A 26,186-nucleotide genomic window follows, 5' to 3' on the forward strand; every position below is an offset into this window, starting at 1 on the left:
GTCCAACACTGAATGGACAGAAAGAAGCAAACAGTTTTTCAGAGGATCCTTTGCATCTTAAGACCCTTAAAAATAGAAATGCAAACAGAAAATTCATGAATTTTCCAACTGTTCTTTTCTGCTGGATGCATTGGTTTCTTAACATGTATATATGAAACAACAACAACAAAACACTCTTGATTAGGTGATATATTTTTGTCATGTAATTTTTAAGGCAAATTATACTTCCATTTACTATTCTATACTATTGCTCTCTGTCTGAACCTGGAAGACATATATTCAAGCTGGTCATCTGCTGAGGCTTTTCATTTAGTCAGGAGTGTTAAATAAAATTTACGGGAGGCCAATGTTTTAGACTGAGCTCCTGCACTAGGCCCTAACATACCAGATCAAACAAGAATGGAGTAGTCACTTGTGCGAGGTGACGCATAATCAAACTGAACTTGGAAATGGGCTAGTTTTCCAAAAAAAACAGGAGGTTCACAGCAATCAATGATAGGGGATCACTCAAGTTGAGCTGGTATGATAAGGAAGTTCCTTCTGCTTTAATCCTCTAAGGAAAGTAACTGTGGAATGATCTATCTGAGTTTTGTTCCTTGTTTCTGCTTTCTTCAGCTTTTTCTGCCTGTGAAGCCTACCTCCTCTGCTCAGCTCACTGGGGTACCTTTCTGTTTCATAGATGGAATGCTGCCTGATTCACGAATCATTAATAAAAGCTAATTCAATTTTTCAACTCAATTTGTTAAAATTTTGTTCTTTCACAGGAGGAAGGTAACAAAGTCAATAGTTACAAAGCAGAAGCAAAAAAGGGGAGAAAAGTCAAAACCAAGAAAACTGAAAAAACTATGTAACAATAATTTGCTTAGCTTAACATGTACTCAAATGCAATTTTACATGTATCAGAAAAATAGTTAAATTATGACAATACTAACTTCTGCATAAGCTGAGGCCTAAATTGATGCACTCAGTCTTGGACCATATTGTATTTCTATACATATACATGCTGTTACCAAAGTATTTAGATCTGGCAGGGACCTGAGAGAATGGCTCGACCTAGGAGGTAACCACTGGCCGAATGCGCTGTTAGAGCACCAGCCAGCCGTGTGCTTTGGGTTGGAGCAAGCTCACCTGAATCACACACAGTAGAGATATCACCTGAGGTTTCACTGGCAGAGACAGCTGTGACAGGGCTTTTGTGTCCCGCCAGACTTTGTACATAGCATAACCTGAAAGAAAAAAGACATGAATTTGTATATGATCATTAAATATAATTACATTCTCTTATTTTGTGATTCTTCTTCTCAGTCTATGTACCTATTGTACATAAGGCATACATGTTTTCCTATCTGATTGTATGACTTCAATAAAATATAATAGGTAATCTTACTACCTTTAAGCATGTGTTTCATGGTTAAAATGATTATAACGTAAAGACATTATTTTGGTTTATCTATTTCATATAGTAAAAATGCTATGTTTGATTTGGAGACCTTCTTCTGTACCTGTTTAAATCCCATATGATGCAGGTTCCGTCTCTGCTCACACTTATCAGTATACTGTATGGTTTGCAAACAAATAAGCTGGTTATCTCTTCTGTGTGACCATAGAGATGTATTTGAGTCTCCATTTCTATTTCTGATGGCTGAAATTTTAAAATTAAGTATGAGATAAAAACCACAACAAAAAGTACTCTAGTATAGTATCTCAAAAATAAAACAACCAAAGTGACTCAAATGGTCTTCTCAAACATATCATTCTTCAATCCTATTCAGAGTAAAACAAAGAAAGAAATTAAAAAATTTTTAATTCCTCATAATTTCAAGTTATCTGGTTTTCATTTTTGTCTATTCTTGTCCAATCTTTGTTCAAATATACATGTATTTTTATAGTTGTAATATTGCCACATAAAAATTTCCTATTTTATATTTTACATATTCTCCTATAAGCATTTTCTAATTTTGACACTGTCTTCAAAATAATTTTTAATGATGTTATAATATTCTATACAGTTAGTACCCCATAATTTACAACTATCCTTCATTGATAGACACTTAAAATTGTTTCTTTTTTTTCAAATTATAGATAATACCATACATTCTTCATGTATAAAAGGTTTTTAGTAGATTAGAGGGCAGACCTTTGGGAAATAAATAATTAAAGTTTTTTAAGAAGAAATGCTTCTGTTAAAAAAAAAATTCTGGGCGTGGTGGCTCATGCCTGTAATCCCAGCACTTTGGGAGGCCGAGGCAGGCAGATCATGAGGTCAGGTGGTCAAGACCAGCCTGGCCAACATGGTGAAACCCTGTCTCTGCTAAAATTTCCAAAATTTTCCTAGTGGGTTTGTGAATATTAATAATTTTATAGTTCTTGACAGTGTACTTTCAGAAGGTGTCATACAAATTGGTGATGTTACCAATGGTAATGGGCCCTAATGCTACCGATACTCAGCAGTTATGGCTTGACTTTCTAAATCAAAGCTTCCAAACTGGTGCTCTGAGGGCCACACTGGCTCATGGATACCAGATGTCCACACAGGGTTTGACTCTTGCTTTGTTAGGTTAAGTATTATCATAAAGCATTTCAATATTTCCCCTTCAAAAATATAGAAAAGTAGAAAGAATAAGTATAATAAAGAGCTATATACTGACTATCCAGAATCTTAACATTTTATATTATCAATTTATTTTTTAAATAAAGCATTACACATTGTACATATAATTTTGTGTACTGTTTTACATCCTATTTCTTCTGTCTTGTCAGAAGTTACTACTAGCCTAAATTTTGTATTTATATTCCTATGTAAGTTTTTATACTTCTATTATGTTACTATAGCCATAAACAACATATTGTATAATACATATAAGTATTATATTGTATTTCATGTTTATGAATTCTGAATATATGGTATTTTTTTTAGGTATCTTCTGCATCTTGCCTTTTCTCAAAAACACCATTGTTTTTGAAATATATCTGTGTTGATATATTAGGTATAGCTATCTATCTTAGCTGCTATGTAGTCCAGTTACATATTTTTATAGACATAAAAATACATATTTTACACTTAAAGAATCAAAAGACCAGGCAATACCAGGCTCACATTATTCCTTGGAACAACTGGCTTGAGCTGTGTAGCAACTGCCTGTTTAGCTAGGGCGTGTGACCTTCACCTGAAAACAATCACAGCGACCAGATCGGCTTTTAACAAGAGCAAGAGTCGTAAGCCTGGATCCCTGGGCCCTCCCTTTAGAGCCATTCTGGCTCTCAGATTGTGACACTCTCCACAGCCAGGAGTCTGCAGAGCCACTGGGATATACCCATAACCCATTTCAGATCATGCTTTGAGGTATGTAGGACCAAGGAATTCCCTGCTCTAAAGGACCTGAGCCCCTTCCTTTTCTGCTTGGGTTCCGCAGCATTGAGTTTGTGATTTGGCCCCACTCTAAATCTTTGACAATTTCCTAAGTTTCAAGTGGCAATCAAGGTTGCTTTAAATGATATTTATTTTATTATAACTTTTAACTTTTTCATAAATTTATTTTCTTAGCTGTATTTTTTTGTGCCGGGTTTTGTGTATTTGTCACTACATTATAACATTTACTTGTAGGAATTCCTCTATTTGTGGAACAGAATGCAAGTAACTTCCTTGTTTCTGCCAGATGACACCCACCACCACACCAGCCTGGGGCCACCTTAACGCAAAGTGAAGTCTTTGAGGATCCTAGACAAACCAGGGAATTCCAGCCCAGGATATAACTCCATGCAAGCATTCTCCCATGCAACTCATTTTCATTCTGAGAGAGCAGAATGAAAGGGACCAGCCTTTTGGAGGCGGGCTCTCTTGGCACTCCCCAGCTTGCTTAGTTCCTGGGTGCTGTTTTCCATTTCTTCCATAGAGGCTGTCCAAGGACAGTGTCAGTGTTTCAGGATTGATAGTGTCCTCAGGGCTAAAGCTCCTTCCTGCTTATTTACCTCTCTGGCTTGGTAGTTTCTTACTAGCTTGTCAGATCTTCAATGCTTTTAAGGCTCTCTCTCTCTCTCTCTAAATATATATGTATACACACACACACACAACTAAGACTGAATAAAAATATATTTTATCATTATATGTTTACATTATATTAAAATATATACTTATAAGTTATATTAAAACATGGATATATTTTATAAAGATATATTTTTGTATATATATTTTATCCACTCTTCATCGTTTCAGGGGAGGATTATTCTGAACAACTTTTTTAAGAAACAGTAAATCTCTTGTTGGCCATCGGCAATGATCATAGTTTTGTTTATTTGTTTTTGTTTTTTGAGACAAGGTCTCACTCTGTCACCCAGGCTGCAGTGTAGTGGTGTGATTACAGCTCACTGTAGCCTCAAACTCCTGGGCTTAAGTGATCCTCCCATCTCAGCCACCTGAATAATAGGACTATAGGTATGCACTACCATGCCCAACTACTTTTTAAATTTTTTCTTTTTGTGGAGATAGGGTCTTGCTATGCTGCCCAAGCTGGTCTCAAACTCTTGGCTTCAAGTGGTCCTCCCACCTGGGAAGGCCTCCCAAAGTGCTGGGATTATAGGCATGAACCACTGTGACTGGCCCATGGATATTTTTAATAAGGACACACAAGTGATTTTCTTTCTTTTTTTTTTTTTTCTTTTTTTCTTTTTTTTTTTTTTGAGATGAAGTCTCGCTCTTGTTGCCCAGGCTGGAGTGCAATGGTACAACCTTGGCCCACTGCAACCTCCACCTCCTGGGTTCAAGTGATTCTCCTGCCTCAGCTTCCCGAGTAGCTGGAATTACAGGCACCTGCCACCACGCCCGGCTAATTTTTGTATTTTTAGTAGAGAAGAGGTTTACCCATGTTGGCCAGGCTGGTCTCGAACTCCTGACCTCAGGTGATCCGCCTGCCTCAGCCTCCCAAAGTGCTGGGATTACAGGCGTGAGCCACCGCGCCTGGCCTACAAGTGATTTTCATATTACAGAGAGAGACAGGTAATGTGGAGGGCAACCCATACATTTATTCATCCAACAAACATTGTTGAGTGTCCCCTACTGTGTGCCTGTCACTGAACCAGGAGCTGGGGATACAGAGTTCCCCTCTGGGAGCTCCATGGCAGTAAGGAATGAGGGCTACCAAAGATGATTTTCACAAAGAACTCTGGGGACCCACAGATAAGTCGCTTCCTCAGACTGGGGACAAGGAGTGAAAGGAGGATTCCCTGGAAGACGGCATATGAACTGAAGTTTTGAAGAACTGGCAGAATTTACTCAAAGAAAAATGGCTGTCAAAGGGCACTCTGGGCTAAGAAGACAGCATGTGTGAGGGAAAGGAGATATGAAAGAAAGTGGCACTGCCAATGTTACTGGGAGCAGGGTAGGTAGGGAGCAGGAAGAAATGTGGTAGTGAGGTAGAGGCAGCAGTGAGGCAGAGAGGGGTCAGAGCACGGAGCCTGGTGTGTGAGGCCTAGCAACCTACATTTTATCCCCCAAGCAATAAAGGGTCAGTGAAGTGTCTGGGGCAGGACTAATGTGATGCAGTTGGCATTTTAGGAAGGCCATCATAGAGCCTACAAGGAGACTCAACTTCCAGGGACATGAGACTGGCGGCCAGGACACCAGTGAGAAGGTCAACATAGGGACCCAGGCAGGATGCAAAGGAATGAGCTGGGGCAATGGTCAGGGGGACATCTGGAGGAGACAGGTTTGACTCATTTCTATTTATCCTGCCAAGAATTGCTGTGATTCTTTAATCCAAAATTTGGGTTTTAATTGTAGGAAAATCTCAGTCATCATCTCTTCACACTGGGCCTTTCTTCCTTCTCTCATCCTGTAACTACTCATCACATTTGGATGCTCTCATTCTAGGCCTCATATCCCTTCTTTCCTCATTTTTTTCTTTATCTTTCTATTTTATATTCTGTGTAATTTTTTTCAGTTAATTAATTCTGTAATCTGCTGCTTAACTAGCTGTTCCAATGAATCGGCTGTGACACGTTGGGCAAGTTACAAGAAGGATTAACTGTGTGTTTCAGTAGTCTCATGTAAAAATGGAGATAATGACAAAACCTACATCAAAGGGTTATTACGAAGATTTAATGTGTGGCTCACGTCTGTAATCCCAGCAGTTTGGGAGGCTGAGGCAGGAGGATTGTTGAGCCCAGGAGCTCGAGAATAGCCTGCCTGGGCAACATAGTGTGAGCCCGTCTCTAGAAAAAAATTTAAAAAGTAGTAGGGCATTGTGGTGTGTGCCTGTAGCCCCAGCTATTGGTAGGGGGTCGGGGATGGGGCTGAGGTGGGAGGACCACTTGAGTCTGGGAGGTTGAGGCTGCAGTAAGCCGTGATTGTGCCACTGTACTCCAGCATGGGCAAAAGGGCAAGACCCTGTATGCCCAAGAAGAAAGTGGAGAAAGAGAAGAGCAACAAGGAAAGGGAAGGTGCCTTAGCTCAACAGGCTGCTGGCGGACATGGAGAGGAAGCCCCAGAGAAGCATGTGGCGGACAAGAAATGAGAAGCATGCTGTGCAGCCTCAGGAAGCCCACAGCAGGCACTACTGATGCAGGAGAGGCCATGAGCCAGGTGGGAGATAAGAAAGGAAAGTATCAGACAACCTGGGGCTGGAACACAATGCACAGCTCTTAGAATAAGATCATCCTCACATCTGTTTTATGCTTAGGGCCAATAGTTAAAACCACAGAAATGTAGTCGGATGAAAGAATATAGAGAAAAATAAAGATACTTGAGTCAAAACCCAATACATCAGAAATTGTAAAGAGCTTAGAACAATGCCTAATACAAAGTAAGCAGTCAGTAAATATTAACTATTATTTTTATTATGTCATTTCTAGAAGTTCTATTTTATTTTTTTCCACACATGCTTTGTTTTTCTTCAGTGTCCCAATTTTAAACAGAACAACTATCTCCAATTCACTGAGTACAGATTAGTGAGTTACTTCAACATCAAAAGTAAAATGAGGTTAGCGTTCTACTTGATAAGTTACAAGTTTGGTCTCCTTGGGCCAATATTTTCCTAAAGTTTTAGGTCATTCTCCTACTGACCACAGTCAATCCCATTCATTATTATAAAAAATATGTCACAAGAAACATAGAGTACAGATTTATTGACCTATTCTCCACCTTTTACTCTGTGAAATGAGTAACAGTTATGGGTAAACACAACATAGGGCTCCTAATAGTAGTGTTTGATAATTTTTTAATAAACTCTGCACTTTGAAATGACTGCAAAGGCTAATATTACTAGACAATTCACTGATGGGTCAGAAAATAACTTCCAGCGGGTCGAGCAGGTCTCTTGTGTTGGCACCTTCTTTTAAATATTGTTCTTGAACGAAGTAATACTACCTTGTATAAGCTGCATACATATTCTTCTGCCACTCTCAAGTTAGAGAACAGATATACAGGTGTTCACTTATACGAAGATGATGTGGACACGTTACTTACTTAGTGACAGAATAACCCGACAGCAACTATTTTAAAATCAGTTATCACATTTAGAAGATATTCTCCTCTAACATTTAAATGGCTTATAGGTTACAATCCCATATAACGAGTCAACTTATTCATCATTACCTAGAATGCATTTTAGAAGACTTTTATCTTGGGTGCTTCAACAGAAACTTACGGTGCTCAAAGTTAGATATGCTTACTAGCTAAGGAAGGTATTTCGTAAGATCCCCTTGAAAGTATGTTCAAACAAGGATTTGGCCACATCCTATGTGGCACTGGTTGGGGGGCCCATCTTTTGTCTGTGTTAAAGACAATCCAAAGGAGAACATGAACACTTTTAAAACCATGCATTCAGTGGGTCAGGAAAGCTGAAGAACAGAAACCAGTGAACATGAGGTGTCTCCTGCTAACCTCACAAGCTCAGGGTCAGAACCACAACCTTAGAGATGCCAGAATAGCAACACGATCCCTAGGAAAAAGCAACAACAATGTCTACAAAAACCCAAGTAATCTCCCAACAGAACAAACTGATAAAACTACACTACTAAGTTAGATTTTTTGGCACTGTTAAATAGTAACTATTAATCTCATGATTTGATTACCTAATACTTAGGTGGAAAAAAAATCCTATAAAAATTAGCTGAAAAATCTGCTTTAAGGCAAATATATAACTGAGGACAGCTAAGCAACATAAGCCGTCACAAGTGTGTCATGACCTCAAAACTAAAAGAAGTGTATGTCTTGCAGTATTTAAATTGTAATAGCTATGCTCTTGATCTGCTTCCTCAAAGCTATCCTGTGCACAAATACTCCTATAGTGACAGCTTAACCTTTTTTTTTTAAACCTGTACTGCACACTGTGTTAGTGCACAATTAAAAATGGAGAAGTAGGGAAAACTAAGAACAAGGCTGTTCAAAGTGTTGGCAAAAGCAAAAGGAAATAAAAAGCAAAAGATAAAGCCAGGTTTTAAAAAGGTGTCCATGTCATCGTGCAAAATGATCCAAGTGCACAAGCTGACAACTGCCCTAGCAGCAGGGTTTAGAATCGATTTGTAGGGGAAGTCAGAAAGGGGAGCTCAGAAGATTAAAGGCAATGGCAGTGTGAATATTACAGATGTTATAAAATTAACATTCATTTTAAGTCTTTGGGAATCAAAAGGTGATAAAAAGGAGACATTCAAAAAGTTATGACACTTATATTCTCTGCTTATAACCTTTTTTAAAAACAATTTCAGTCAGGTCCCACTCTGCCGCCCAGGCTGGAGTGCAGTGGTGTGATCATGGCTTACTGCTGTGATCTCGACCTTCTGGGCTCAAGTGATACTCCCACCTCAGTCTCCCTTGTAGCTGGGACCACAGGCATGCACCACCATGCCTAACCAATTTTTTTATTTTTGTTTTTTTGGTAGAAACAAGGTCTTGCTATGTTGCCCAGGCTGGTCTCAAATTTCTGCGCTCAAGCGATCTTCTTGTCTTGGCCTCCCAAAGTGCTGGGGCCACAGGCATGAGCCACCACACCCTGCTTATATTCTTTAGCATTCTTTTTATCATGGCATATAAGAACCTCATCACTGGCCTCAATCTTTTCCTGCCCCGCTTTTGTCATTCTTCCCCAACACGTTACACTCTAAACTACACAGAAAAGTATTTGCCACCCCCCAAAATCCCCATGCCTTTGATTCCAGGCTCTTGTGTAAACTATTTCCTCTGCCTGAAATGTTCTTTCCTCTTTCCTTCACTTATAGTAGATTGATCCTTTAGGATCCAGCTCAAGTGTAACTTATCAGGCTCCCTGATGTCTGGATGTCCTTCTTCTGTGGTCCTCTATCCTGGGTGTGGGCCTGTCTTAGAGCATACACTCCACTGTTCGGGCTCCTTAACCTGCCCTTCTTTGCTTCCTGCCTGGATCACTGCAGTGGCCTTCTCGCTGGTGTCCTGGCTCCCAGTCTCATGCCCTTGGAAGTGTTTCTCCTTGCAGGCTCTACAGTGGTCTCCCTAAAATGCTGATTGGATCATATAACTCCTGTTTACACCATTTTAATGGCTCCTTAGACTAAGAGACAGAAACAAAATATGGTCACATTTATACCTCAGTGACCATGCAAAGAAACTTAACAAGAGTTCAAAAGGGAATAAGCTTGGAAAAAAAACTAAGAACCTGGCTGGGCACAGTGGCTCACACTTGTAATCCCAGCACTTTGGAGGCCGAGGCAGGTGGATCACCTGAGGTCAGGAGCTCGAGACCAGTCTGACCAACATGGCGAAACCCTGTCTCTACTAAAAATACAAAAATTAGCCGGGTGTGGTGGTGTGTGCCTGTAATCCCAACTACTCAGGAGGCTGAGGCAGAAGAATTGCTTGAACCCGGAAGGCAGAGATTGCATTGAGCCAAGATCACACCATTGCACTCTGGCCTGGGCGACAGAGTGAGACTCTGTCTTAAAACAAAACAAAACAAAAACAAACAAAAAAAGAAAATGAAGAACCTGGGAGTCACCCTATGCTAGACATACAGGTTTCACTCAGTAAAACAGATTTAATACTATAAAGAAAATTATAATGGAAAAAAATGCACAGCGAAAATTCTGGATCAGAATGATGATTACTGAGTTATCAACCTAAACTTGACACATATCCTCAACTGCACCACAGGCAGTTGATTCAAGAAACAAAAACAGGCCGGGCGTGATGGCTCACACCTATAATCCCAGCACTTTGGGAGGCCGAGGTGGGAGGATCACTTGAAGCCAGGAGTTCGAGACCAGCCTGGCCAACATGGCAAAACCCCATCTCAACTAAAACTACAAAACTTGGCCGGGCGTGGTGGCACATGCCTGTGGTCCCAGCTACTCGAGAGGCTGAGGCACGAGAATTGATTGAGCCCGGGAGGCGGAGGTTGCAGTGAGCTGAGATTGTGCCATTGCATTCCAGTTTAGGCAACAGAGGGAGGTTCTGTCTCAAAAAACAAAAACAAAACAAAACAACCCCCCAAAAACAGTAAATTAAAAGAAGCATTGCATAATCTGTCTTATTTTTTCCCGTTTTATGATTCAACTCCAAAATCCTGGGAGTTCAGTGAGTGGCTGAAAAATAATAAAATTTCTTCCAGTAAGTGGTACAAATCCAGACAGACTACTTAGATTTTGCTGTCATTTAGTTTACCCAGAGGGAATCGGAATGTTGGACATTAGGGTTTCTAAGCTTTCAAACTGATAGACTCTTACGGTATACTCCTAAGCATTCAGGTTGATATCGCAAATACAGGTAAGCACCAAAATGTCATTTAAAAGCCTAAATACAAAACAGATCTAACTCAAAATACTGTCTCTGAAAAAAAATGGGACTACTACAATTGTTTTCAAGATTTTTCATGATTCTAATAAACCCTAAAGAATTTTAAGACCTAATGTAGGGAGATTAAGGTATAAACATTTTAAGTTAATCTTATGCAAAGTGAATTATACTTCATAAAGGCTTTCTTCCCCTCATTGACAAAGTCCCATACTACCCACACAGAAGCCCAGAACCTACCGTGCTGCTTGTAAATCTGTTTGTGTAGGCTGTGATGACACCGCATTTGCTTCCAGTAAACAGCTGGCAACTGTCAGGCACCCAAGCACAACTAGTCACCTTTGAAAAAGGACCAATCAAAGATTATCATGTTTTAAAAGAATGAAACTTAAAGTATAATAATAAAATAAAAGAATGAAAAATACTTCTACTTTTCTGACAACTATTTTTTTTAACTCTCAAAAATGTTAGGTAAACATTTCTTGAAACAGAAACGTGTCAGGTATAGTAATATTCCATAACTTTGAGCCAAATCTCTAAATGTTGTTTCCAAATTAAAATATATTATAATGCATAGTCTATGTCTATACGTGCCTGTGTGTGGATATATGTGTATATATGTATATATATTTAGATAAATTTAACAAAATGATTCAGGATTGATTAAATCCAAGGTTGAGTGTGAATGTATGTGTACTTCACATATTTATTTGCTTTTTGCTTTTATTTTCCTCGTTTTATGTCTTTGGTGGGGAAACAGGTACATGTAAACAGAGGTATTGCTTCTAATAGTTCTAAAGATTGTTAAGCAGGGGAAGAAAGAAGATAAATGTGAATGTAAAAGATGGGATTATGCCTTTGGTACAAAATCCCTCAGTCCTAACCATGGAGGCACCATTCAGGTTTGAGTCAATTTTCTATGTGGCCTGACAGGTCCTCTTTTCCATGCTAGCTGACCCCCACCCCAAGCACCATGTCCGCAGCAACTGTCCCCAACTGCTCTCCTGTCCCACCTCCCCCACACTCACTTCACTAAGCAGATGGAGACCTCCAGCTGCACACCTCTTCCTCTCCTCTCCTCTGCACCTCAACATGTTTCCCTGTCTTCTGATTCAGAGAAAGAAATGTCTGCTTTCAAGGTCAGCCTTGCCTCATCCTCAGGCTTCCTCAGAAACCTTGTTTTCTTTTTCTTACAGTTTCAAGCTGTCTCTTGCTGGCTTCCTCCCTTGCACTACAAGTGTGTTCACGTCTCTGCTACCTTAGAAAATGACTTTCTCTGATCTTTATTCTTCTTAACTCCCGTTATACCATAAGGATCCATTGGATCCAATTTTATGTTTTCAGTTTCTTTCTTGAGTAGTTCTATTTGTAAGGATTGATACTTCATAAATTTTATTCTTTCTTGGAGGTCTTCCAAAGAACAAAGAGAAAATGCACTTTTAAAAAATACATAGAATAAAACTCATTCTGTCTTGGAATTACCATATGGATCCAGTGAATCAACCTAAGTTACATTATAAGATCTTAATAACTAACTTGTTTTTCTATATCCTGAAACATTTAGCGATTTCATCATTCTAAAAATTATTTCATCACTACTCATCAATTATTCCTAAATATGCAAAAAACAAACAAACAAGCAAGGAAATGGGAGAATGATGGAATCTCCCAAGAGGATAATCTAATATGTGAACTAAATTGTCATCTTTTGGTTTTCTTATTGCATTGTCCAAAGTATAGTGTCATCTTTCAAGAAAGTATAAAAGAAGGCTGGAGACACCACTTCTGTAGTCTACTTTTGGCTTTCATTGAACACAGTGGAGAATTCAGAATTTTTCATTTTCTACCAAGAAAGCTGACAGAGGAAGATGTTTCACAATTATGAGACTAATCACAACATGAAGGCACACAGCCGTCAGGACTCTAGACTCTACTGATGATGATGAAATTGATCATATAAGTGAAATCTCAGAGCGTGAGTCTTTATATAACAAAATCCTGGCAGGGCACGGTGGCTCATGCCTGCAACCCAGCACTTTGGGAGGCCGAGGCTGGCGGATCACGAGGTCAGGAGATCGAGACCATCCTGGCTAACATGGTGAAACCCCGTCTCTACTAAACATACAAAAAATTAGCTGGGTGTGGTGGCACGCACCTGTAGTCCCAGGTAGTAGGGAGGGTGAGGCAGGAGAATCGCTTGAACCCAGGAGGGGGAGGTTGCAGTGAGCCGAGATCGCACCACTGCACTCCAGCCTGGCAACAGAGTGAGGCTCCGTCTCAAATAATAATAATAATAATAATAATAATAATATCCTAGCTGAATTTTCTCAAATCAAAGAATGGGAGAACAAAAATATATCTTTAGAAATATATCTCTAGATGAAAATGCAATATAGTATTCTCATCCAGTTTAGTCATTTGACTTAAAAGTATCACACAATGTCATCACATCTTGTTTTGCTAGCAGGACTTGTGATAGTGTTCTTTCATCTTTATTTTCATCTATTATGATACAAATAATTTTGCAATGTTTAAATTCTTTTATATACATGAAATATTATTCAGCCTTTAAAAAGATGGAAATCCTGTTATTTGTGATAACACAAATGACCCTGGGGGACATTGTATTAAGTAAAATCTGCCAGGCACAGAAAGACAAATACTGTATGATCCTGCTCCTATGTGGAATCTAAAAAAAGCTGAACTACAGAGAGTAGAGTAGCAGTAGCCAGGGGCTGAGCGTGCTGGTAATGTGTGTGGAATGGAGAGATGGTGGTCAAAGGGTACAGGTTTCAGTTGTGCAGGATGATTACCTTCTGGAGATCTAATGTAGAGGATGGTGACTACTGTTAATAATACTGTGTTGTATTCTTGAAATCTGCTAAGATAGTAGATCTTAAATATTCTCATCACACACATAAAAAATGCTAACTATGTGAGGTGACGAATGTGTTAATTAGCCTGACTGTAGTAATCATTTCACAATGTATATATACATGTATTAAAACATCACATTGTATACCTTAAATATATACAATTTTATTTGTCAATTTTATCCCAATAAAGCTAGAAAAAAATAAAAATAAGAATTTTAAACAACTTTATTCAAGCTTTGGATCTGCTAAACTAACAAGTCAATTTACTTGGCAAAAACAATTTGACTAAATGCTTGTCTTTGTACTGGTGAAAATAGATTAGTGAATCGGAAAGCAACTTTAAAGTTATTTGTTCATCTTTGTCCTCTCTTCACACCACATCAATCTAATGTAACAGTACCCAACTCTTAAATAGAAGGAATGCCTAGTAATTAAAGGTGTAAAGAATTTGATTGAAAGCTTATATCTTTAACATTGCGTTGAAAACATTCAATTAATACTGATGATGATTTCATTTGTTTTTCTTCACTTTTCATTGGAAAGTCAAGATGTTTGTAAATACAGATTACTGATGACAGCAATGAGTTAAATCTGCTCATAAATTTGTGTCAGTGTATTTTGACAGGTAGAATGTATTGTATATCTAACTCCCACTGTACATATTTGTCTGTTTTTCCCAATTTATAATAATCCCAAAAAGGGTGCAGTAAGGGACATACTGATTCTATAATATGTTTTTGTGTTTTCATTTATTTTGTAGACTCATTTCCAATTTAGTTATACTACCAGCTTTGCCATGATTTATGGTTATAACTTGTTTGTGTTTGTATATATATATTTCTATCTGCATACAAAGCCTCTGATTAATGCAGCCTGATGTTTCAAAACTAAAAAAGAATCTTATTAAAGTTCCTAGTAAAGTTGTTTTTCACTGTCTCTTTATTCTTACTTCTGTCAGTTTCCTGGTAAGCTATATAACAAATGGTGGCAATATTTTGGTCAGGGATATTGAGGGTTATGCAAACAAGGCACTGCTCCTCTTGCTTTCACTGCTAAATATTCCCCTAAGTAGCTTCCTCCATTTCTAAAGAGCTCAGGGAATGGGATACATTTTAGGACACATGATAAGGCAGCAGGTGTTATGCAGGTAATGGAAATCAGAGGATGGTAAGAGAACTTCCCACGGAAAGAGAGTCAAAAAAGAAGGCTGTCCATACGATTTACAGTCTGGAACGGTTGCAGCAGCATACTGTATATTTACATGGTATTTTACAGTTTACAAGTTTCTTTTTTTTTTTTTTTCCTTGAGACGGAGTCTCGTTCTGTTGCCCAGGCTGGAGTGCAGTGGCGCAATCTCGGCTCACTGCAAGCTCCGCCTCCCGGGTTCACGCCATTCTCCTGCCTCAGCCTCCCGAGTAGCTGGGACTACAGGCGCCCGCCACCACGCCCAGCTAATTTTTTTTTGTATTTTTAGTAGAGACGGGGTTTCACTGTGTTAGCCAGGATGGTCTCGATCTCCTGACCTTGTGATCCGCCCGCCTCGGCCTCCCAAAGTGCTGGGATTACAGGCTTGAGCCACCACGCCCGGCTACAGTTTACACGTTTCTTTCACAAACACTGGAAACATTTTACAGCAGCTTTCTGAGAAAGAAGTGTGAGTACTATTATCTTGGTTGTAATGAGGAGGAAAGAAACTCAAGTTTGGAGAGATTAAGTTACTAGTCAAAGGCTGCAGTTAGTATATAACGAAGCTGGGACACTAACAAAGATCACAGGGCTTTAGGCCCAATGTTCTTTCTACTATACATGATGCCTGAATAACCAGTCCATTTAGGAAAAATCAGGTATAAAAGATGGCACTATGGTTACAGAAAATGACCTAATGACAAAGGTGAGTGAACACTGAGAAGAAGGCAATGCTGATTTGGTTCAAACACTATGCCCTTCACTGATGTTGAGCAGGAGATTATGATAATATTCTCTCAATAAGAAAATGGGGGCTGGGCGCGGTGGCTCACGCCTGTAATCCCAGCACTTTGGGAGGCCGAGGCGGGCGGATCACGAGGTCAAGAGTTCGAGACAAGCCTGACCAAAATAGTGAAACCCCGTCTCTACTAAAAATACAAAAATTAGCTGGGCATAGTGGCGCGCGCCTGTAATCCCAGCTACTTGGGAGGCTGGGGCAGGAGAATCGCTTGAACCCGGGAGGCAGAGATTGCAGTGAGCCGAGATTGCACCACTGCATTCTAGCCTGGGCGAGAGGGCGAGACTCCGTCTCAAAAAAAAAAAAAAAAAAAAAAAAAGAACAGAAAATGGGTAGAAAACAAATTTGGGGGACACAAATATAGTGGTAGTTAGGAAGTCTGTAAGTACTATAAACATCAGATTCTCTCTTTTTTTCTTTTTTTTTTTGAGATAGAGTTTTGCTCTGGTTGCTGATGCTGGAGTGCAATGGCACGATCTCAGCTCACTGCAACCTCTGCCTCCCAGGTTCAAGTGATTCTCCTGCCTCAGCCTCCCGAGTAGCTGGGATTTACAGGTGCCCGCCATCATGCGTGGCTAATTTTTGTATTTTTCGTAGAGACAGGGTTTCACCATGTTGGCCAGGCTGGTCTCGAACTCCTGACCTCAGGTGATCCCCACGCCTTGGCCTCCCAAAGTGCTAGGATTACAGGCGTGAGCCACCACGCCCAGCCTAACATCAGCTTCTTGACTGGACAAATTGCAGGATATTAAAAACTGGCTGCTTGGCTGGGCACAGTGGCTCACGCATGTAATCCCAGCACTTTGGGAGGCTGAGGCGGGAGAACCACCTGAGGTCAGGAGTTCGAGACCAACCTGGCTAACGTGGTGAAACCCCGTCCCTACTAAAAATACAAAAATTAGCCAAGCGTGGTGGCACATGCCTGTAGTCCCAGCTACTTCGGAAGCTGAGGCAGGAGAATTGCTTGAATCCGGGAGGTGGAGGTTGCAGTGGGCACAGATCACACCACTGCACTCCAGCCTGGGCGATGGAGCGAGACTTCATCTCATAACAAACCAACCAACCAACCAACCAACCAACCTAGCTGCTATCAGTCTGACTCTTTTTTTTTTAAGATGGAATCTCGCTCTTGTCGCCCAGGCTGGAATGCAATGGCGTGATCTTGGCTCACTGCAACCTCTGCCTCCTGGGTTCAAGCGATTCTCCTGCCTCAGCCTCCTGAGCAGCTGGAATTACAGGAATGTGCCACCATGCCTGGCTAATTTTTTTTGTATTTTTAGTAGAGATGGGTTTTCCCCATGTTGGCCAGGCTGGTCTTGAACTCCTGACCTCAGGCGATCTGCCCGCCTCAGCCTCCCAAAGTGCTGGGATTACAGGCATGAGCCACTGTGCCCGGCCAGTCTGACTCATTTTTATGCATTAACCATTATAAAGATTCCACAAAAATGTTTACATGGGCCAGACACAATGGCTCACTGTAATCCCAGCACTTTGGGAGGCCAAGGCGGGTGAATCATTCGAGTCCAGGAGTTTGAGGCCAGCCTGGGCAACATGGAGAAACCCTATCTCCACAGATAATATAAAAATTATCCAGGCATGGTGGCACGCACCTGTAGTCCCAGCTACTTGGGAAGCTGAGGGAGGAGGATCACTTGAGTCTGGGAGGTGGAGGTTGCAGTTAGCTGAGAGTGTGCTTTTGCACTCCAGCCTGGGCAACAGAGCGACACTCTAAAATTAAAAAAAAAGTTGGCCAGGTGTGGTGGCTCACACCTGTAATTCCAGCACTTTGGGAGGCCAAGGTGGGCAGATCACAAGGTGAGGAGATCGAGACCATCCTGGCTAACACGGTGAAATCCCGTCTCTACTAGAAGAATACAAAAAGTCAGCTGGGCATGGTGGCAGGTGCCTGTAGTCCCAGCTACTCGGGAGGCTGAGGCAGGAGAATGGCGTGAGCCCAGGAGGCAGAGCTTGCAGTGAGCTAAGATGTGTCACTGCGCTCCAGCTTGGGCGGCAGAGTGAGACTCCGTCTCAAAAAAAATAAATATAAAATAAAATAAAATAAAATAAAATAAAATAAAATAAAATGTTTACCTGGTACTGTTGTGAACTTTGAATGAAGTTTACTGGAGGCTCACTTTGTTTACTCTTCAACCTTAAAATATTATCAGCATATCCCCAGCTCAGGATGGCTGACCACTGAATGTCCGTACTGTTCATGCTTCTCACACCTCAAGAAGGAGAAAGAAAAGTATCAGATTGTCACTGCTCGATTGTTACATGACAGCCCAAAACTGGCAGATTAAAGGGTGAAGTTTACATAGCAGAACATATCATTTGGTGCAAAACCACCTTTAAATTTCTAAAATGGAACAATTTTTTAGTTTTATTCCTTTAATGCTAACAGGGTTCTCAGGGTGGGATTATATTTTTTCACTTGTGTTGTTTTGACTGGGATTTGTTTGACTCAGAACTAAAATTTCTGTTAAGAAATTATTATAAAACACAGTAATAGTGAAGCTTACTCTATTCATGTTCTGAGACACCTTTTCTTTTAAAAATAAATATGAACTAGATACTATTTAACTTTCTAGATACCCAGGATAGACAACTGTTAGTAGCAGGAAGATAACACTGCTAGAGTGGAAGCAACACCTAGCCTGAGAAGGGATCATTTAATCCTGTCAACTGCAGAACTGTGTATGGTAGACCTTCATTCAATTCAAGGAGGCTCTGTTCTTCTCTTCTTTTTTTTTTTTTTTTTTGAGACAGAGTCTCGCTCTCTCACCCGGGCTGAAGTGCAGTGGCGCAATCTCGGCTCACTGCAACCTCCGCTTCCTGGGTTCAGGTGATTCTCGTGCCTCAGCCTCCCCAGCAGCTGGGACTACAGGCGCTTGCCACCATGCCCGGCTGATTTTTTTTTTTGTATTTTTAGTAGAGATGGGGTTTCATCATGTTGGCCAGGCTGGTCTCGAACTCCTGACCTCAAGTGATCTGCCCGCCTCGGCCTCCCAAAGTGCTGGGATTATAGGCTTGAGCCACTGCGCCCAGCCCTCTCTCTTTTTTACAACATAGTATGATGTTCTCTTGGCATAAAAGTTTGGAAATTTTGACATCATTTCCCAGTACTATTAATTATCTATGCTTTGTTGGTATGCTGAATATAGCTAAATGCAGCATAGATGCTGTAAATGGTACTGCCCTTGAAACTTGCAATGTTTTAAGTTCCTAAAGGAGAGACGATGTGCTTTATTTATTCCAGTACCTAGCAGAATACCCAGAAGTAGATGAGTATAACAAATAAATATTTCTTGAATGAATCAACAGCATATTGAAAATAGGCAATTCACAGCTTTTTGTTTGGCTGAGTAAAATTAACAAAATAATTGGAATATACTCACTAAATAGAAATTCCTCTAAATATAAGCTGCTAGGGAAAGGAACCACATATATCATGAGTCTTGAGTCCTCTCAAAATCTACCATGATGCCTGGCATGCAGCAAGTGCTCCATAAACCAAGGTTTCTCATTCCAGTACCACAAGAGGCATCATCTTTTTTTTTTTTTTTTCTTTCAGAAAAAGAAACTTCTCCTTTAACTATTAGGACAGTATATCTTAAATAGGATCTACTAAAATTGAATCTAAAATTGATTTTCAGCATGTATAAGCTTGGACTCAAGCCCCAGAGATTCTGATGCAGTGTGTCTCTTGTGTTAACAAGTGACCTAACTTTCATCTGTAAGCTACAACATTGTTCAGTCAATGCCTCTCTAGAATGTCTATGTGGACTGTTCCTTGCTGGGTCTAATGTTGAGTGTATGTAGTAAACACTGACCTCTCCCAGACCCTAGGGTCTTTACAGGCCAATAAGCATTTATTAAGCACTTAGAATGAACCAGGCACTGTGCTAATCATCCCCATACATTATTGTATTGAATCCTTACAGAAAATTACCCTGTGAGGTAAATTATTTTGTTATTCCTACTTTATAGATCAAAAGCCAGGATTTGCAAAGCACGAAGTTAACTTCCCCAAGGCCACATAGCTAGTAAGCAGCAGGGCAAGGATGCAAAACTCAGGAACTGCCCGTGGAGGCCATGGAGGAAACTGTTCTATTAAACTACTGCTCTGGACATACCCAGGTTCTGACAAATTCCAAATACATTGTGTGAAGAAATTAAGTGTAATTTGAACGAACATAGCTATTAAGGGCACACTAAGGGTTCATGACTGTAGTGGCACAAATAAGATAGGCTTAGAATATGTTTGACATGTTTAAGTCCCATAATGCAAAGTGATAATACCTGCTCTTTCTCTTTTGCTCAACAGAGAGAAACTTTACAGTACTCTAATTTTTTTTTTTTTTTGGAGACGGAATCTCGCTCTGTCTCCCAGGCTGGAGTGCAATGGTGCGATCTTGGCTCACTGCAAGCTCCACCTCATGGGTTCACGCCATTCTCCTGCCTCAGCCTCCCGAGTAGCTGGGACTACAGGAGCCCGCCACCACACCCGGCTAATTTTTTTTGTATTTTCAGTAGAGACGGGGTTTCACCATGTTAACCAGGATGGTCTCGATCTCCTGACTTCGTGATCTGCCCGCCTCAGCTTCCCAAAGTGCTGGGATTACAGGCTTGAGCCACCGCACCCAGCCTACTGTACTCTAATTTTTTAAAGGTAAATAATTCACACATGTTGGTACTTTGGTATTATTAGTAAATTACTTGTAAATTGCCTCATAACTAATTGTAACATACTAGTAAGAATGAACCATTGATATCACAATAATTACGATTAAACAGTTCTACCCTATCCTATTAATTCACTAAACATAGATAAAACGGTATGCATCCTCTCTTATTTCTAACAACTATAAAACAAGCATTCATTTCATGACAGAAATAAGAGTGAGCCTAAAAGAACTATGGCCCAGCTAGCATACCTAATTTCTTTAAGTGACTGATGTTTTCTCTGGGTGCTGGCACCTTTGTATTGCAGGTTGGGTGGAAGGCTATATATGGCTCCCAAAGAGCACAGTGCACAGAAGGTAATGGTAATTGCCAGCAGTGCTGGCTGCTAACAGGCATCTAGTCCACACACTGGCTTTTAGGCAAGTCTGCATTTAACCTGATAGAAACAGATGAGTGCCCTAGGTCATTCATTTTGGTGCCCCATGTCCACAGTAAGTAGGAAGAGTTCTTTTGTTTCTAGTGAAATGTCTAATTTGGAATGGCTGAGGGACTGCTCAAATGCAAAATGTCCCTAGTTTTCCAGTGTCTAGTTGACATTTAGAAATATGAAGAGGCCTCTACTGCACAGCACTTTCCCACATGTTGCTTTTAGTGAGTCAGTATGTGGGGAGTCAAAAAGGATTGGTTTTCAGGAATACGTGTCTTTAAAACCTATTTTCAAGGCTATCTCGACATCCTTGTTGTGTTTGTTGCTTAAACCCATGACTATATCTTCTGAGATGGTAGATTTGTTGGTCAAATACGTCTGTCTATTCTGGGGCTCAACAGCCTCAAAGTGTACATTTCTGTCAAATCGATAACATCTTCATTTTGTGAACATAACCATCTATTCTTGTCCCCTTCAAGTTCCTCCTCTCATTTCAAATGGCACTGCATTTAACTCTCTGTTTTTTCATGTAGCATGTTTTCATTCCTACTTTGCACTAAATAACCACAAATTTGAGCAGAGTTTTTCCACCAAGGACTCAAAGTAGCAGCACAGATGAGCTAGAAATACTCAAATCTCATGAAAGATATATCCAGAATGATCTTCGTTACATTTTATTTTACCTTGTTCCTTGCTATATGTCATCAGAAGACAGAAATTCCGTGACAAACCACAGATTGCTCTGGTGGGCAGAGCCTGGAGAGAGCCAAATCTTTCTCCGTGGGGCTGGCTGAAGCAGACCACAGGTACTGGAGCACTGGGGGAACCCACGTATTCCCCCCATTTCAAGCCTTTTATCCATGACAAAGGACTCTAAAATGAAGAAAAATAAAAAGTATGGCTTTTTAAAAGGTGGTAAGTGTAGAATTACTTCTAATTTAAGCTCTAAACAAAGTAAGAGAAAGTAATATGGATTATAAGCTCTGTAAGGGCAATAATTATTTAACGCATTTTTTTTTTTACTTCCCCATGCTTAGTGTATAGAAATATTTGTCCCTTATTTGAGTTTTACTCTGTGGTTCTGGCCTAATTTGCATGAAAATATGTGGTTAATAATTCAAAATTCCTTGAAATTTGAGCAGAGAAAAAAAATTTAGTATATTTCTTATTTCTAGTTGAAATACCTAAACTAAAGTTGATACTTACTGGAGGACTGTAATTTGGTAGTATGACAAGCCATATGTACATATGGCAATAGAAATCAAGACCACATGTAGCACAGGAAACCTCACTCAGCTATGAGCTCCTTGAAGAGAAGGAACACCTCTGATTCATCTATGTGCCTGGAACATAGCAGGTTCTCATCTCAAATAGATATGTGATGAGTGAAAGGGAAAGTGTTTATCTATGGAACATATTGTGAGGATTAGAGAATCTCTAGCCAGTACTAGAGAAGAAAAGAGATGAGAAAGAATTGTCAGTGAAAAATAAAAGGTAGAGCTTGAAGAACAATAGGATTTGGGGGAAGAAAGGTGAGTGAAGACTCTAGAGAGATACCCATTTGGCTGCCCACGAACAGTAATGAAAAGATTTCCTCCACTTCAAGCAAAAACAATTATTAAAAAGTTTCAAAATCAAGAAGAAAAGACATGATGCCCTTTTAAAGAGTTTCCCCAAATAGTTCTATTCTTTTTGTTTTCCTTATGACTGTTTTATCCTCTACTGAACTCTTCTTTTTTAATGGATTCCCTCCTTTTATACATTTAAGAGTTTAACCCATTATTTTACTTTCAACTCTTCAGAGGAAATGCTACATAAAATAAAAATAATATATTAAGCAATTTTCAGTCATTTCTGTAAAAAACCTGATTTTTAGTGAAACTTGCTTATGTCATTTTCCAAATAAATGAAAAAAAAGGCATCACTGACTTATATACTATCTTTTAAAAAAATCGTGCCACTTTAGGAGCTCTAATAATTCTGCTAGACTATTTAGGAGACATGTTAAATGACATCATAGTGGTCTAAAAAATGAGTATCTCTGGAAAAGCTTAAGAGCTTCAGGAATGCTCATGTGGGAACAGAGACGTTAGGGTCAGGCATTTTGAAAACAAGCTTCTAAAATTTTGTCTAACAGTGTTTTTTTGTGGCTGCCCTGTGGGATCCAAATCTATCAATATTAAAGTTGAGAAAGGACGGGCGCGGTGGCTCAAGCCTGTAATCCCAGCACTTTGGGAGGCCGAGGCGGGCGGATCATGAAGTCAGGAGATCAAGACCATCCTGGTTAACATGGTGAAACCCTGTCTCTGCTAAAAATACAAAAAAATTTAACTGGGCGTGGTGGCGGGTGCCTGCAGTCCCAGCTGCTGGGGAGGCTGAGGCAGGAGAATGGCAAGAACCTGGGAGGCGGAGCTTGCAGTGAGCCGAGATCACACCACTGCACTTCAGTCTGGGCAACAAAGCAAGACTCTGTCTCAAAAAAACAAAAACAAAAACAAAAAAAATCAACAAATAAAGTTGAGAAAAATGTGTGTGCTAAATTTTAGTTATAATTTATCATTCACAATTCCTTGCCAGGAATTCATATAAAAGGAACTTCCTTTTATATGAGTTGCAGAGTTTAAACTTCTAGTTTTTCAATGACACAGAAAGATACAATGGCAACTGTTTTATATCATAGTATATTTATGATCATTATTCTCCTTCTTTTTTTTACTTTAAGTTCTGGGATACATGTGCAGAACGTGCAGGTTTGTTACATAGGTATACGTGTGCCATGGTGGTTTACTGCACCTATCAACCCATCATCTAGGTTTTGTCCTGATGCTTTCTCTCCCATCCCCACCAACTCCACCATATGGCCCCAGGGTGTGTTTTTCCCCTCCCTGTGTCCATGTGTTCTCATTGTTCAACTCCCACTTATGAGTGAGAACAATCGGTGTCTGGTTTTCTGTTCTTGTGTTAGTTTGCTGAGGATGAGGGCTTCCAGCTTCATCCATGTCCCTGCAAATGACATGATCTCATTAATTTTTATGGCTGCATAGTATTTCATGGTATATATTTTCTTTATCTAGTCTATCATTGATGGGCATTTGTGTTGGTTCCATGTCTTTGCTATAGTAAATAGTGCTGCAATAAACATACGTGTGCATGTGTCTTTAGAGTAGAATGATTTATATTCCTTTGAGTATATACCCAGTAATGGGATTGCTGAGTCAAATGGTACTTCTGGTTCTAGATCCTTGAGGAATTGCCACACTGTCTTCCACAAGCGTTGAATTAATTTACATTCCCACTAACGGTGTAAAAGCGTTCCTATTTCTCCACAGCCTCACCAGCATCCATTGTTCCTTGACTTTTTAATAATCGCCATTCTGATTGGTGTGAGATGGTATCTCCTTGTGGTTTTGATTTGCATTTCTCTAATGATCAGTGATCTTGAGCTTTTTTTCAACAGTAACCAAAACAGTATGATACTGGTACCAACACAGACATATAGACCAACGGAATAGAACAGAGACTTAAGAAATAACACCACACATCTACAACCATCTGATCTTCAACAAACCTGATAAGAACAAGCAATGGGGAAAGGATTCCCTATTTAATAAGTGGTGCTGGGAAAACTGGCTAGCCATATGCAGAAAACTGAAACTGGACCCCTTCCTTACACCTTATACAAAAATTAACTCAAGATGAATTAAAGACAAATGTAAAACCCAAAACCATAAAAACCTTAGAAGAAAATCTAGGCAATACCATTCAGGACATAGGCATGGGCAAAGATTTCATGACGAAAAGGCAAAAAGCAATTGCAACAAGAGCCAAAATTGACAACTGGGATCTAATTAAAGAGCTTCTGCACGTCAAAAGAGACTACCACCAGAGTGAACAAGCAACCTACAGAATGGGAGAAAATTTTTGCAATCTACCCATCTGACAAAGGTCTAATATCCAGAATCTACAAGGAACTGGTACAAATTTACAAGAAAAAAACAAACGACCTCATGAAAAAGTGGGCAAACGATATGAACAGCCACTTCTCATAGAATATTTAAAGAGGAGTGCTTTATTGAAATGCTTTTTATACAGCTCTGATTGTTTTGAACTTCAATAGTGAACTGAAGTTCACACAAGCATATCTGGGTCATCCAGATGACCCCCTTATAAATGAGTACTGTTGCTTGGTTTCAAGGCTTGTGTTTGCATTTTGTGTAGATGTCAAGTGAAGGCCCACAGAGTCAAGAAGCAGTATGGTGTCGAAAGTTTCACCATGGTTCAAATAAAGAAAAGCAGTGGCATAAATGTCATTACACATCACACAGAAATGCAGCAAACCAAACCTTAAAGAATTTGCATCAGAGAAGACATTAATTTAAAAAATACTGAGTGTCTAATATATGCCCAGGACCTTCCTAGGAACTGGGGACACAGTAATGAACAAGACAGACAAAGTCCTTGTGTTTATGGAGTTACATTCTATTTGGGATGGGAGTATAGACAAATAAATAAACAAATACATATACAATATGTCAGGTGATAGAAGTGCTATACACCAAAACAAAGAAGGGGAAGGGATCTGAGGATGACGGAACAGCTGTTTTAGACATAATTAGATATAATCAGAGCTCATGGAAAGCATTTAAATGGGGGTCAGGGAAGACTCTGAGGAGGAGATGTCTGAGCAGAGACTTGAATGAGATGAGGGAGCAAACTGGGGATATATCTGGGGAGTGGTTATTCCAGGTGGAGCAAAGAGTCATCACAAAGGTTCTGAGGTGGGAATGAAGCAGGCTGGTACCATGTTCCCACTGCGAGCAGACATACTGCTCAGATACAACTTTAACAGCTAACGAGCAGTAAGTATAGTAGTAAATTAAATGGCATTTATTAATTTTCAGGGATGTATTGTAAAATTATGCTGACATGTTAAAGTGACAGATTGGGCTGGGTGTGGTGGCTCACATCTGTAATCCCAGCACTTTGGGAGGCCGAGGCGGGCAGATCATGAGGCCAGGAGTTCGAGACCAGCCCGGCCAATATGGTGAAACCCCGTCTCTATTAAAAATACAAAAATTAGCTGGGTGTGGTGGCGGGCGCCTGTAATCCCAGCTACTAGGGAGGCTGAGGCAGGAGAACTGTTTGAACCTGGGAGGCGGAGGTTGCAGTGAGCCGAGATTGTGCCACTGCACTCCAGCCTGGGCGACAGAGCGAGACTCATCTCAATCAATCAATCAATCAATCAAGTGACAGATTGTAGTTAAAAATAGTGACCCTGGTAATTACAGTGACTAAAGTGATTTGTGAAGCTTCAAAACAAAAAATATAGTTTTCTATTATGAAACTCAACACCTGTAATTTAGTTTTAGCAAAACAACACTGTCTACCATATTAATGCTTTAAAATTGAATTTCACTGGTGGAATAAGTTTTGTTTGTATTTAACATGAACATTTGA

General features: G+C 40.0%; 1 protein-coding gene across 2 annotated transcripts in view; it reads right to left on the reverse strand.

The window, feature by feature from the left end:
* Positions 1 to 26,186, reverse strand: part of LYST (lysosomal trafficking regulator) — a 222,488-nt gene that overhangs the window by 14,904 nt on the left and 181,398 nt on the right. For both annotated transcript variants that reach the window (XM_031001211.3, XM_055372561.2), the window contains exons 46-50: positions 21,413 to 21,602; positions 17,708 to 17,844; positions 10,997 to 11,095; positions 1,503 to 1,642; positions 1,129 to 1,226 (exon numbers count right to left, since the gene is read on the reverse strand). In XM_031001211.3, coding sequence (XP_030857071.3) covers positions 1,129 to 1,226; positions 1,503 to 1,642; positions 10,997 to 11,095; positions 17,708 to 17,844; positions 21,413 to 21,602 — 664 coding nt within the window. The remainder of the gene's footprint in view (positions 1 to 1,128; positions 1,227 to 1,502; positions 1,643 to 10,996; positions 11,096 to 17,707; positions 17,845 to 21,412; positions 21,603 to 26,186) is intronic.

This window comes from Gorilla gorilla, chromosome 1, assembly GCF_029281585.2.
Source record: "Gorilla gorilla gorilla isolate KB3781 chromosome 1, NHGRI_mGorGor1-v2.1_pri, whole genome shotgun sequence".
Classification (NCBI taxonomy): Eukaryota; Metazoa; Chordata; class Mammalia; order Primates; family Hominidae; genus Gorilla; species Gorilla gorilla.